Source organism: Gopherus flavomarginatus, chromosome 4 (assembly GCF_025201925.1).
Source record: "Gopherus flavomarginatus isolate rGopFla2 chromosome 4, rGopFla2.mat.asm, whole genome shotgun sequence".
NCBI lineage: Eukaryota > Metazoa > Chordata > Testudines > Testudinidae > Gopherus > Gopherus flavomarginatus.
Window position 1 is genome coordinate 70490795 of NC_066620.1, and position 15475 is coordinate 70506269.

Below are 15475 nucleotides of genomic sequence, written 5' to 3' on the forward strand. Positions count from 1 at the left end.
AAAGATCTGCATATTCAGAATCCTATCTGCTGACTTTACAAACACAGATCTGTTTTATTTACAAACTCACATAAGGAAATACTGCTAAAAGAGAATGTGGTGGATTCTATTCCATCTTGTGCTTTGTCAAACACAATTGTTCCTTAAGTTACAGTATGTGACATATGCACAAACCCACTGAAGATTAATTGCAAAGGTACCTTAGAGCATAAACTGTCCTGCTAAACTTTTATTATTGCTGATGATGCAGCAGCAGGAAAGAACCCAGCATAGTTCAGATTCCAGTTTGAATTGGCAGGTCTGACAATCATAAAAAAAGAATATTTTTACTTGTATAATGAGCACATTTGATCTGCAAGTCATTGGCATGATAAGGGATTCGCACGATTACAAGCATTTTTTAGAGTGAAACCATAGTTTTAAGTATTTTGAAGAGTCACATTGTCCCCTGTATCGGTAGCTTTTGTGAAAAGGATTTTTATCACAGCCTGAGACATTAACTTCCAATCTAGCCTCCACAGCAAAATTGTATGTGCAACATTTAAAATAATTTGATATAACCTCAGATTGGACATCCTTAATTTAGCTTTTTTCTAATGCTAATTCATTTGAGTCATGATTTATGGTTTACACAGCTAAATGGAAAAAATAATTCTTAATGATTAATAATAAAATGTGGTGGTTTTAACAGGAGAGTTTGTAACAGTAAACTGTTATCTGCATATACAGAAAAACAGCAACAGCATTAGAAGGGCCACTGATTTGAGCAGAGCAAATCTAGGCCTTGTTTCGGGGGGGGGAGGAGAGAAATCCTGAAGGAGACAATTAAAGTGTATCCAAGTTAAAAAAGAAAAAACAAACAAACAAAAAAAAAACAACCAGCAAAACGAAAGGTAACCACTGTAAAGGAAACAATATAAGAAATACACACATTAAATATGGAATGCCAAGCCTGAAACTGCTAAACAAAAGGATGGATGCAATTTTAATTTACTGTCCAAGCCCAAGAGAAAGGACAAAGCTAACAATCTAATGACTAGGAATAAAAATAAATAAAATACCTGCAAAACGATAGAATTTAAACAGCAGAGCTGCATGTACAGGCCTCAGTAGTGGCTTTTGTCTGTATGTCTATACTGCAGCTAGAAGCATGCTTCCCGGCTTGAGTAGATAGACATGCTAGCTCTGTTCAAGCTAGTGCGCTACAAACAGAAGCACAGCCAGAGGTAGCATGAGTGACGGATCAGCATAGCTACCTGAGTATGTACCTAGAATGTCCAAGTGGGTCTATACTCAGGTGGCTAGGCTGAGCTGCTGCCTCAACTATACTATTTGTAGATTGCTAGCTCAAGCAGAGCTAGCATGTGCCTGTCTACCCATAGTAGAAAGCATGCTGCCAGCTGCAGTACAGACAAATGCATAGAGCCAGTGTAGAAGGGCATTGTTGCAGCAAGTATTCCAGGAGACTTTGTGCCTCAGGCAAACACAATGTCTTCTGGAGTATCAGTGGATCACAAAACACTACTGATGGGTCTGTCAAGGTACTTCTATAGCTCTCATCAGTGTAGTATCTCTGTGCCTCAAAAAACATCAACACTTATCCTCACTAAAAGGGAAGCATTATATCCATTTTTTTAAAGGAAGAATTGAGCACAGAAAGATTAAGTGATTTGCATAAGGTCACACAAGAAGTCTGCAACAGGTGGGAACTGAATTCAGATCTCCCGAGTCCCAGTTCATTCTGTTAACTCTGAGATCATCCTTCCTCCACTGATCCACCCTTCTTTAGGGTACAACTTGTGCTCCACCCTGTGGAGTTAGCACTCTGACTTGTGAAGTGGCGGATAGGGTCCATGATCCTGCCCTTCCTCATTCCTTTGAGTTGTTCTATGCCACATATTGTTCTATGCCACATTGTGGCATATTATTATTATTATGAGTCACAGTGTTTATGTTTGGGGAACTGCAACATAAGACACAGCTCGGGCACAGGGTGCAAAATGTGTGGAAGACTCCTCATGACCTCCTCCTCCTTTGTGTATCTTCATGGAATTGGGCACAGTCAGAAAACACCTTTTCTTGTCATGACAAAATACCATCACCTGTACCTGAATACTAAAATGTTCTCCCAAGAGATAATGGAATAACAAGATCTAGATTAGAAAAACGAGGGTCTGGGAAATTTCAAAACAAAATCAGGGGACTTACTTTTTTCTTTTCATCAAGTGTTCAGCTGATCTATTTGGCCCCAACCTACACTACACCAATTCTGACACAGAAGTACCTAGAATAAAATATCCTTTTGCAATTGATGGTAGGGGTTTAAATGGCATTTTTGTCAAAGAGGAAATGGATTTTCATGTGAATTATTTTTCACAGAGCTGTACTCGAGTGCATGTTTGAAGAGGGAAATTAGTGAACTGTCCTACAACATAATTTTGATGATCCGTGATTAAAGTTACTGGAAATTGTGGGCGGCATTATTCTTCTTACAAGGTGATCTTCTATGGTAGAAACTGGCTGATTAAACAAGCCTTTAAAAATCCCTAAAGTTCTTGTTGCTGAGATGGATAATGCTGAAGGCACCAAGTCCTCTGGTTCTTGGGTGGCTTCACACTCTGCTTGGGGCCCTAGGGATCTTTGAAGCTGCACTTGCTGGCATTAGCCAGATTATCAGGCACTGCATGTTGTTTATTCCTCCTCTGGTATGAAAAATATGAATGCTAGATGATGAAAACTCAGGGAACTGAAGGTGGCCTTATTCTTGTTCTCTCCCATCCATTCAATTTCTACCCTTTTTCCTAAATTTCTCTACTTCTATGTGACAGATCCTCATATTTTGCTGCACTTCTTGCAGGAGACCATAAGACCACAATGATGCATGCTTTCAAATTTCTATCCCTGCAGAAGCTGTTTTTGTTGTTGTTGCACGACAGACATCAAAAGACACACTAACCAGATGCAAATACTCGTATTATGTTCTTAAAGCATTCTTCCTGCTCATGGAGGGCGTGTGTGTGTGGGGAATTCATGGGCTTTCCTGTAGAAAGAGGAAGAATCTGTGTCCTTCCAGAAAAGATACTTCAAAGAAATGTACGATGTTAAGATTTCTCCAGATGGCACTGACCTGATTAATCTTTTTCTGCCTCAGTCTCTTGGAGTCAGCTAGTTAGAGAGGTGAAGGTATGGACTGAGGAAAGATGGTGCTGAGAATGTCAAACTCTTTGATGAAATCAATTACTGTTTAACATTTAGATAAGGTACCTTCGGTACATAATCAATGGGGCTGAACATGTTGATAGACTTGATGGCTTAGGCACAGACATCAGCATATTTTGTGTGGCCAGAGTCAGGTGCTCCAACTGATATTTGGTGAGCAAGATGCCTTGACATGTTCAATAGGGCTCAAATCATGCAGGAAGAAAGCATTCATTAAAATGTATAGGAGGCCAATCCATACTCTTTGACGCTGGGCTCTCATTGCTATGACAGAGTAAATCTGGATTGAACAGAGACCCCAGGAAATCCAAGATGCTGAGGATACATGAGCGATTCATCATATATGCCAAAATACTCAACTAAAGAAACAGACCTGTTTTTGGGGACAGGCTCCCATTTTAACTTCAAGTCATTGTTGAGTGCCACAAGGAAATTATGTCAATGCTCCAACAGATCTAATGCCTTTATGTACCCCTTAACACCAGACTTAATTCAAATACTTTGCAAATGGTGACGTGGCCTGTAGAGTCTATTCAACTGGTCTTACTTTTAAACAGGCAAGTCTGAAGAGTCTCAATTTCCATCTGAGGTATTTAACTAGTATTTTTAAGGACTTCCAGGCTACTTTAGAGAAAGCCAATCAGATCTGATATGATCTAAGTCCCCACAATTTAAGAACACATTCTAGAGAATCTGAATCAATGAGTGTCCTGATGGGTCCCCAGATACCATAAGAAGACATTACCATTCTAACTGACATCTGCTAATCACACTTAAGGCTCTTTTTGAAGTCACTGGAATGTGCCTCAAAAAAACCAAACAAATCACAACCCAGAAGAAAAAGAAGGAATGAGCCAGAGACCTGCCATGAAACTTAGGCTTAGCAAAGAGGCATCTCAATCAAATACAAGGTAGTCACTCATCTCACAGGCAAATATCTAATTCGTATGTAAACCAAAGTAACAGTAAGAAGCAGTTGAAAGAATAAGAATACAGAGAAGACTTCGCTTTTAAACAAATGAATGAAATCTCAGAGTTAGGATGTACATGTATACATAGCAGCAACAGTCAAAAGATGTTTCTCTGTCCTAAGCAGAAAGAAAAATGGACTGAGGACTAGGACTATTATTCCTAGCAGCTACGCATATTCCACTCACTGGTGTTGTGGATTCTGATTAAGGAAGTTACCGCCAGTCACACACTGGGAGTAAAGAACCATGAATGGAAATCTATTGCATTTACTTACCTTAGGACAACATTCATTCTTCCTAAATACCCAAGGTCCAACATCTAGAAGTTGCATAAATATGTTCATTGTGGATTTCTGTCCCTACTGTGTTTCACTCAAAACTGTAATTAAGTATCCTTTTTTCCCCTCCCCCATCATAATTACTGTTTATAAAAACAAAACAAAATAAAGAAAAAATACTGTATTAAATAAAACTCAATCCCACAAAGCGCTCATTAAGAAAGAGTGAGTTTTTCCCAAACTTATTTTAGTGGAAAAATGTATTACACAATTATAATAAAAAGAACAGAGCAGTAAAACTAGAAAATTAATATGAATAATAAAAAGTAAATAAATAAAACACACATCAATGAACAACAAGCACAATATGTGGCATTTCAGAATAATTATGATAAGCATTTCCAGAACTCACAATAGTATACAGTTTTTAACACTGCAATATATGATCCAAGGTTAGGATTATTAGTGAAATAAAATAAATTAAATTGAAACGTAGAAGTATTTTATAAAGGAAAAGGTATAAAGAGATGCTAGCTTGATTGCCTTAGATACTCCACAGCAAAAATCAAGAAAGAGAGTCAACTGGGGAAAAAGCAAACAAACAAACAAACGTTTAGGTCTTGGCTCAGGAAAGCACTTATGCTCATACATAAGTGCTTTCCTGCATCGGGGCCTTAAAAGACAATGACATGCCTTTAAAGTGACCATATTTTAACAATTATTCCACACTGTAGCTTTTACATTAAGAACTGGAATCACATACTTTTAAAAAGTATTATTGGTGGAGTACGGAATTTAAAAAAATTGAGAGCTGCCCTGTAAACAAACTATGTAAACTCCACAAGTAAGCATGCTATTTTACGTTGAACTATGTGAGAATGTATGTATGTACACACAGACATGTTCATTGTATGTACTGCTTAAGTACAGTAAACTGTGAATTTATCTTTTCTGATATTTTTTAAATTAGTGCTGCAACAATGTTACAGTTCTTAATTTAAGAGCTATAACACGGGGAAGCTGTTAAAGCAAGGTCTAACAACCTTGACAGTGTCCTTTTTATAGAGTCATCATATTAGATTATTCTGTATAGTTCATTATTGATTAGGAAGCTAAAAATAACTGCTAATTACTGAATACTATCAGAGATAACAATATTTAAACAAAGCATCTGAAAATATAAATAAAAAAAATTATTCCATGCCAAAGTTTAAGTGTTGCTGAGCACCTGAATGTTGCAATGAAGATATCTTCTATACCATAAACAAAGTCAGATTCTGCTTTTTACTACAAATTGCAATGAAACACAAGTTTAACAACCTATTGGTTTTCATCGTTCATGGTAATGTTAAGATTTTTTTACATTTCTTTACACTAGTGGAATATTATTTCAGTTTGTACCTTTGAATTATCAACATTAAAATAAACAGATGATTCAAATATCAACTAGTGAAAATTATTCTTGTTGTTCATTACTGGTGAGAATGTGGAATATATGGTCACATCTGGTAATTTTCAAAGCTCTCCAGAATTTTGCCCCAACTACATCTTTTCCATAACCTTTACACATTCCCCTCTACCCTCAGATTGCCCACATTTCCTGTCTACCTACTCACTTTGTCTTCTTCATCCAGTGGAGAGTTGATGCATCCTAGTTTTGCTGCTAAATGCTTGGAACAGCCACTCACTTAATCTGCACTGCGTTCTGTTTCATTCCTACTCTCCTTGAAAAACTGCTAAATCCAATAACATTTAAAAGCAATGCTTTATGGATTATATTAAATGGTATTACTGAACACTAGTTATACTGGAATGGTTTTTTATGAGGATACCTTTAAATTACGTCAGGGGGACCTAAAGCACATGGAAAGGCATCCTTTTTAGTGTGATTTGAAATCCTAATAAAATAAAATAAATATTGTCTTAAATGCAATTTTATGGAGGTTTTAGGAGTCCCTCCTCCCCAGTATTATATTTTACCTCCTGTGCCTTTACAATGCATGGTCCTCAGGGCAGGAATATGTTTTATGTTTATCGTATTTCGCCATTTGTACAGCACTATGTACTTGCATAGCGCAATATGAACAAAAAAAGAGGGCAACCGCACTGATACATTCACATAAGTGCACTACAACTCAGTGGTTGAATTGCAGGGTAGGGGAAGCAATCTCATAATATAGATTTTTTAAAAAAGGAGGCAGAAGGGTTGTCTGCACCAGATTTTTCATCTGGCAGCACTAAGTATTGTGAGTTTGACCCACTCATTTATACACCCCCACCCCCTCTACAATTCTAGCATTGGTTAAATTCTCTGCAGTCAAATCATGACAGAGCTGGATCTCCATTTTTCTTAAAGTCTGTGATGTGTCTCAAATGTTTGGATGATTTAGGCTGCACCATATTAAAAATGATTATTCAAAAAAAGATTAAAGAAAATATGAAATAAGAAGGAACTACAATGCAGTGTATAAGATTATTAAGAGAGTAGACACTATAAGGCTTAAGAGATGAGTGCCAAATTAAGTAAAAGTAGAGAAAAGGAATAAGTCAGGAACTAAAGAATTCAAGTATAAACTGCCAAGGGTAGTAACAGTAGCGGAGTTAGCTAAATACAGTATCTGAAGGTTATATACTGTGGGTTAAAACTACCAACTTTAAGCAAGGGAAGAGTTGAATTTTATGTTAGCTCCTATAAAATGGTGGTGTGCCTTTTTGGAAGGGGGGGAGTGCGTTGGTTAAACCTTCACTGAGGATCACTGAATGTCTGCACATCAACAGATTCTAAAAAAATCTCTATCTATGACAAAATAATAGCCCAATTTGCTGCAGCATCCCTTCTTCCTGATGAAAAAAAATACCCACCATTACTTTTTTTTAAGGAAGAGGGTGTCATAACATTACAGGTCTCTGTGACACTTAGAAAAACTTCTCACAGATGAAAGATTGACTTTCCATTAGTGTTCCACAGGAGGTAACTGGTAGAGAAGAAATGGAAGACTAGAACAGATGATTGCTCAGGTAAGCTACTGTTATGTCATAATAAAAAAGATCAACTCAAAATACAACGGGATCAATTGAGTAAAAGAAGCAAGTTATGAGATGGAGGGGATATCAGATGTTAGTGTAAAAGAAATTTTAAAAAGCAACATGAAAGGTAAATTTTATGCAGTTCTTAAATTTTCTCTGAAAGACTGTTTAAAACTATTTTTAAAGATACTTTGCTGCTTTTATATTTTTGTTAGTCACTTTGATTATTTGAATTTTCTTTTGGTCTAGTGATCAAAATCCATTTTCACAACTTCAATTCTAGCGTCCAAGTATGCTTGAGGAATACTATACACTTAACATGTATGTACATTCCTGCCTCTCCACATGCCTCCCATTTTTCATACAGAAAACAAACATATATAAATATTCATGGATTTTGCATATTTTATATGCACAAAGATGATGATAAATATGCTTTCAGAATAAAAATACGTACAAGTATCCAAATGGACAGTACTTGTCACATACTATGGGTTTGCATTTCTTAGGCCTTGAACGGCACTGACAGATCTCACAGTTGTGGACATCAGTCTGGAAACCGAAGGAACAGTCCAAGGAACACCCTGATATGAGGCCAGTACACAGCTCCTCTCCTGTGAAGAACACATGCAGCTTAGCACAAAATGAAAACTGTTGTTCAGATCACAAAAAATGTATCTATATACAGACTAAACCTTTTCCACCTTTTTACTGGTTTAACTGTTAAGACTACCAATATTTTTACCTCCCTTCCCTAATATTCCTCTACAATTCTACAGTAATGGCCCCAAACACTGCAGTTTGCAACACAGTTACTACAGTGTTTCAGACCTGTATTATAGACTACCATAGTGAGTGTTTGTTTTTTAAATAATTATTGGTTCCAAGCAAAAGCTTGGGAGTAGACACCTTATATCTAGGGAGGTGCTAGGGAGAGGTAAACATTCCAATGGAGTCCAACATTCTTGAGTCATTTGGTCACATTAAATTCATGTCAACAAAACTTCAGTAATACCACATACTGTCTATTTTTGTTTAATAGATTCATGTGCAGTATAATGTATTTTATTTTGAACAGCATTAATCCAAAATAAAATTGGAGGCGCTGTTATTTATTAAGGATCTCTATTTGTTACTTACACTGTTGACTGTCACCTGTTTGAGTATTAAGACCTCCCTACTAAAAGCACATTACTACAGTGCCAAAGAGGTGACTTAATCTTAAATACATCTGCTGGATTAAGTCAAAGTAAAAGAGCTTGAAGATGGAGTCCCATAGCATGATTGAATAGCCTCTTTTGGGAGCAATAAAAAAAGATAGATTGGAGGAATCCAATTACATGTAGTGTAGTTATGTCAGGAAGAGGGTGTGGCTTTTATGTTCACTTTCAGCAAACCTTTATTACTTTGAGAATAACAAGTTTGCTTTTCTTCACGGGGGGAGAGGGGAAACAGTTTAAAACACTCTTAAGACACTGCCAAGCCATCAGGTGCATGAATCCACATATAATTAGTTTTCCTTTTCTGTGCTGTTATATATTTTTAGGCATGAGTCCATGGTATGGAGAACAGAAATTAGTAAAAGATGTGTGGCACAATGGTGAAATGTACATTTTATATATTGGTTGTGGGGGTGAGAGAAAACAGGAATGCACAATAGTCATTAATTTAGAGGGTAAAACAGAGGAAGAGACCTGGGAAATGACTAGCCAAAGAGAAGGAAGTAATGAAAAAGAGGACAAGAGAAATAGAGGAAGATAAGAATCAGAAAGAGAAGAATGGACTAGATGGCAAGTCAGTGCAGACATACACAAAGAGGACAGAAATGAAGGTTACTCACCTGCACTGGGGTTCTTCAAGATGACCTCTGCATATTTACACTCTTGGAATACATGAATTGTGCAGCTTGGACCAGTAGAACTTTTTAGTAGCAGTGCCTGTTGCAGAGCTCTTGTGTCACCTATTCCTCATTCAAAGGATGGAATTATAAAGAGATCTGTTTGGCAAACCACACTCAGTTCTTTCCATCATGTCTTCAAAGGCAAAGTTGAAATTAGGGCTCCAAGGAAGAGGGGAAGGAGGATGGGAAATGTGAATGTGCCGAGGTAATCGAAGAACTCTGGTTACAGGTGAGTAACCTTAATTTTTTCTTTGCGAGTCCTCTGCATATTCCCACTTTGGAGTTGAGCAACCAGCACTCCTCCCTCTGGATAGTGGGAGGAAGAAAACTAGGTAAAATAGCTACTGTAATGCTTCTTTACTAAATTGTTTATCTGATTTAGATGCAAGATGTAAACAATATTTTGTGAAAGAATCGAGCTCTAAATGGCAGCTCTGCAGATTTTGAATATGGGAAGACAATGAGTGCTTGTCTGCATGGCGAATCACCGAATGGCAAGCCGGGGGTATATCTACAGCACCCGAACTTGTTGAGCAATAACTCATGTGGACGCTGCTACCGCACAGTGAAAGTCCTGGAGTACAGCCTCCGAAAATTTTCACTGCACTGTAGCAGTATTCACATAGCAAGTTACTGTGTGACAAGCTGAGGCACTGAAGAGTCACATCCTGGTTTGCCATGTGGTTACTTGCTGTGTAGACAAGCCCTAAGGCAGGCCATGGAAGTGGTCTTCACTCTGAGTGTGTTCTAAGCCCTTCTGGAAGAGATGCAGAGGTATGTTCATAAACACTCTTCAGTAGAGAGTCAGACACTTAGAAAGGCACTGGCATGTGACTGCCTGAGCTCTACTCTTTTCCCCATAAGAGACAAACAGTCTAGGTGATTTTCTGTATTCCTTAGCCACACTCAAATGGAAGATTAATGCTATTTTAGCATCCAAGTACTGTTGCTTAACTTCCCGAGTGACAGTGAGGCCTAGGGAAAGATATTGGTAAATTTATGAATTAGTTAAGATTGAATTCTGTTGCCACCTTGGAGAGAAATTTCAGGTTGGCTAAAGGACCACTTTATCTTTGTGAGTAACTTGGAGGGGCAGGTGGAAGAGGAAGGGGAGAGAGGCAGAGTCCAGCCATGACAGCTTGTAGCTTGCTCAGCCTTCTAGAGGATATAATAGGTCTAAAAAAGGCTCTCTCAATTTAGAGTTGAAATAGGGAACATTCTCCCATGGGTTTGAAGAGAGGATTCATGAGCTGAATAAGGACTAGACTGAGATCTCACGCAGGTGAGGTTCTTAACCACAAGGTAGATATTCATTAGCCCCTTCAAGAATCTTTTTACTACTCTGTTATGACTAAATATAGTCTTTTGCTCAATTAAGCTGTGATGAGCAGAGATGGCTCTGAGATATACTTTTACCAATTATATGGAGAGCCCCAAGAATTTCAAATAAAGTACTTCAGTATGGATCGAACAGAAGCTGAAAATGGATTTCTGTTATTGTTGGTTCCCCAAAAAGAGGACCTTTTCCATTTATGACAACACAGGTGAGTTGACTGTTTCATGGAGGGCAACTGTATCTCCTGTACTGTTTCTGAATAGGACAGTTCCAGATTTGCCAAAGTCCTGTGGCCCATGGTGTTAAATGAAAAGAATCTGGGTCTGGATAGCAAATCTAACCGCTCTTCTGGTCAGCAAGTCTGGAATTGCAGGCAAAGACAGAAATCCCTTATGATTGTTGCAGGAGATCCAAAACCACTATTGTCTTGCCAAGGCCAGGGCTATCAGAGTAACCCTGGCTTTGCTTGATTTTCCTGAGAACTTCCTGCATTAGAGGAACTGGGGGGAATGCACAGAGGATATCCCCACCCTCAGCCCTGAGGAAGTACTGCTGAGATCAGGGCCGCCCAGAGGATTCCGGGAGCCTGGGGCCATCGGCAGCAGGTGGCTCCGGTGGAGCATTCGCAGGCACGCCTGCGGGAGGTCCACCAGAGCCGTGGGACCAGCGGACCCTCCGCAGCCATGCCTGCGGGAGGTCCACCGGAGCCGTGGGACCGGCAAGCGGCAGGGGGTCCTCAGCGCGGCAAAATGTCTAGAGCCAGCCCTGTTCGGCGGCGGGGGCCCCCCGCTGGCGAATTACCGCCGAAGAAAGGGCTGCACTTTAGTGGCGGGTCCCGCTTCGGCGGTAATTCGGCGGCGGGGGGCCCCCGCCATGGGTCTTCGGGGCACTTCGGCGGCGGGTCCCTGAACGGAAGGGTCCCCTGCCGCCGAATTACCGCCGAAGACCGGGTTGCACTTCAACAGCAGGTCCCGCTTCAGCGGTAATGCGATGGCGGGGGGTCCTTCAGCCCCGGAGCGGAAGGACTCCCCCGCCAGGGAAGACCGGGAGCAGAAGAAGCTCCGGGGCCCAGCCCCGCAAGAGTTTTCTGGGGCCCCCGAGCGAGTGAAGGACCCCGCTCCAGGGGCCCCGAAAAACTCTCGTGGGGACCCCTGCGGAGCCCGGGGCCTGGGGCAAATTGCCCCTCCTGCCCCCCCCCCCCCCCCCGGGCAGCCCTGGCTGAGATAGACTGGTTGTCTGCTTTTGTTCTGAAATAAAACCTCTGGAGTTGTGTCTTGTTGAAAATGGGTCTTTCTCTGGATACACTCACAGAAAGATGTTGTTTACTACTAAATTCTTGAGTGATCACTTGTGCTGATCATATAAGTCTCTGCTCAGCTGATCCACCCGCATATATTGTCCTTGTCAGAAAAATGGAGAGTTACAGGATAAAAATTGGTGTACTATGCACCACTCCTCCAGAACTACAGTCTCTTTGCACAGGTGGCTATAACATGTCTCTCCACAACCCGCATCCACTTGTTCATGTAAAATACTGCCGTAATATTGTAAGGAGTTACTTGAACCACGCTGCCATGTAGAAGAGTGAGAAAGTATTTATGAGCCCAATATATTGCTCTAAATTTTAAAATGTTGATAGCAATTTTTTCTCCCTGGAATGCCAGTGACTTGTTAGATTCTTTTAATAAGCCCAAACTGGAAGCATTGGAGGTCACTGTAGCTGACACAGCTAGGGGTTGAATGCAATCCCTTTGAGGGCATTGCAACATTGAGTCCACCATATGAGTCACAGGAACACATCTCCGGGTAGTGTCAATGTCATAAACATGCTGTCTGTATTTGAAATACAGTATCTTGCTAACCAATGTTGTAGAGGCCTCATCTTCAGAGATTTGTACAGAGTTAAATTGTGTGGCTGAAGCTATAAAGCCCATCAACTTGAGGGAAAAGAACATTGTTTGATAAGAGTCCTCCTGTATTATTGCTATTGCTGTAAGGATTTTGAAATACCTTTCTTCTGGAAGAAAAGCTCTGCCTTTCTGAGAATCCAGAACTGCCCCAATAAAATATGACCTGGTTTCTTGAACTCCAGTGTTTGAAACAAGGTACAAATCTGTGATGTAGCTTTTGCTACGTCCTCCTGTAAGGACACCCTGATAAGCTAATTGTCTAAGTAAGGGTACATAGATACCAGGACATCTCATATATGTTGCTACTGCTCGAAAACAGTTTGTGAATACTCCACATATCATAGAGTGTCCAAAAGAGGGCCTTGAACTGGTATTGATCTCCTCTTACCACAAACTCTAGATATTTTGGATGGGAAGATCTGATTCACATGTGAAAATAAGCATCCTGTAAATCAATTTTTGAGCCCCCAATCTGTCTTGGCAGGAATAAGGAGGGGAGGAGCGAGCCTAGGGTAAGCATGAGAAATTTGAAATTGACACATGAGAAAGGAAATGGAATATATAGCCAAAAAGAATGTGGGAGAAAAAAAGTGAGAGGGGAACAAAAACAAAAAAATGGAAGCAGAAACAAAATACAATTTTATGGTTTGTATACGTCCTTAATTTATTGAAACATATTATCCCAGTTATGTTTTAAGGATGTCATTTATTATTTTATATTTTCATTGTTACTTTTAATTTTTTTAAATATACCACAGATCTTGTATGAAATGTGGTGAAAGAGGACAAAAGAATTCTCTTTCTCGGAGCCTCTATTTACATCAATAAGCTTTGAATCAGGCCCTAAGAAACCATTATGCTTAACATCAGCCATGACTTGGGACTGGAGATGAGCAAACAATTTCCTTCTTATATTTTGCTTTGATTAGTTCATTGTATCACTTTTAGACAGCAGCGTTAGAGTAGCATTTTATATCTTAACTCAGCACATGCTATTAGAGACATCTAATATACTGTTTTATACAGCATCAACGTGGTCAATGCAGCAACATACACAGAGGATGACAACATCCTGCCCCAAGAAGTTTATAATCTAAAAACAGATTATATACCATTTGATGTACAGACTGGAAGATCCAGTGTCAAAGCAGTGCAGATTTTCTTAGATAATAATTTTAGTGGTGGTTTATTATTGAAAGGATTTTCATTTGGTACGTGCTGATTTGATATTACTACTAATTGATTACTTGATGAATTTGTACGCTATATAGCTCTTTTAAGACATTTATTATGTTCATATTGCCCATTTACTATTATTGATCATACAAATGCATGTATATACTTTACTAGAAAGTTGGCCTATATGCTATGCTCTGCAGACAAGTGAAGATGAGCTCTGGCAAAGAGCCAGAACCACAGCCAAGGACTCTCCACTATACTCTACTGTCTATCCCTAAAAGTACACATCTAAGGATGGTCAGCAAAAGTGCCTCATTTGACCTCAGCCATCATGGTAGTACCAAGGGAAAAAAGCAGCTTGTAAGGAAGCTGGATCAGAAATCATGTATGGCTGTACATATTAGAACAAAATGTCATCTGAAAGTAGATGGGAAATCAGTGCAGTTTGCAGAATATGGGTGTAATGCACTCATTCCAAACTTGAATGAACAGGTGAGCTACCACATTCTGTACTAGCTGAGGCTTCCAAAGGTCTTCAAAGATGCAAGCAAGCAGAAAACACTGCAGTACTCCAGACATGAAAATTTCAATAGCGTGACTGACTACAGTGAACTCCACATTATCACAGAAAAGCCACCTTTCTCCTAGATATTGTTGATAAAAACCAAAAAGGAATGGCATAAACCCCTGCTGTAACCTGGGAATGAAACAGTGATCACTGCTTCAAAATAACCCCAAAGCTGCTTATGAATCCATTAATCGAGGGCAGTCACAACCATTGCCATTTCCTCAAGTTGCTTTCCATACCAACCATCGTCTCCATCTTTCCAAGATTCAGTCTCAAAAAGTTCAGATCCTATGTCTTAGTCAAACACTGGGAAAGCAAGAAAAACGATGTTGCAATTTGATATACAGGAAACATATAGTCCAGTACCATCAGAATGTGGACAACATTGTAGTAAAAAATGCCTAACAACTGCCTGTAACAAACTAATTTACATTTTGAACAAGAGGAGTAGGATATAAGATGTAAGGGATATTTCCTGCATCAGAGGGCCCTTGTGATGGGTGAGCAGCTACTCTGTTGCCTCTCAGAAAGAGCACCATGGAAGGATCAGCCCTGTCCATCATTATCATATCCTATAACAGTGCCTAAAACAACTTATGCTGAGCTATATTAACCATCGATGTATCGAACAAAAAATAATATGGACATGTGATCAATGTCCATCTCTAAAAGAAGTTTATCACCAATGTTACTAATGCTGTCTCTATACCATACACAGGCATCACGCCAAATTGCTAGGGCTTCCAAGAGATAAGAGGAATCCACACAGATCTCAGACTACCCTACCCACACATCTGATAGCTTTCAAAACAGTGAGTACATGCTTTTATGTGCTGAACTCAAACCTTCACGGGATATTTCCATATTTGCCCAGTGACCTAGATATCCTGACCTCATATAGAAGTCATCAGTGCAGAAAAGTCTGGGATGTTTCAACACCACTTAAGATAAGGGTTCAGTTAATATTAATCAGGAATTCAATAACTTATTGAACTGCCATTTAATATTAACATAAATTGGATCATCAAAAGGCTTTTATACTGTCAGGAAGGATTTTATTGATCAAAACTACTGAAATAGATAAATT

General features: G+C 39.3%; 1 protein-coding gene across 6 annotated transcripts in view; it reads right to left on the minus strand.

The window, feature by feature from the left end:
• Nucleotides 1-15475, minus strand: part of CRIM1 (cysteine rich transmembrane BMP regulator 1) — a 321806-nt gene that overhangs the window by 60951 nt on the left and 245380 nt on the right. For 5 of the 6 annotated variants that reach the window (XM_050950291.1, XM_050950290.1, XM_050950288.1 and 2 more), the window contains one exon: nucleotides 7953-8109. The exons of the other annotated variant lie outside the window; for it this stretch is intronic. In XM_050950291.1, coding sequence (XP_050806248.1) covers nucleotides 7953-8109 — 157 coding nt within the window. The remainder of the gene's footprint in view (nucleotides 1-7952; nucleotides 8110-15475) is intronic. 6 annotated transcript variants of the gene reach the window in all.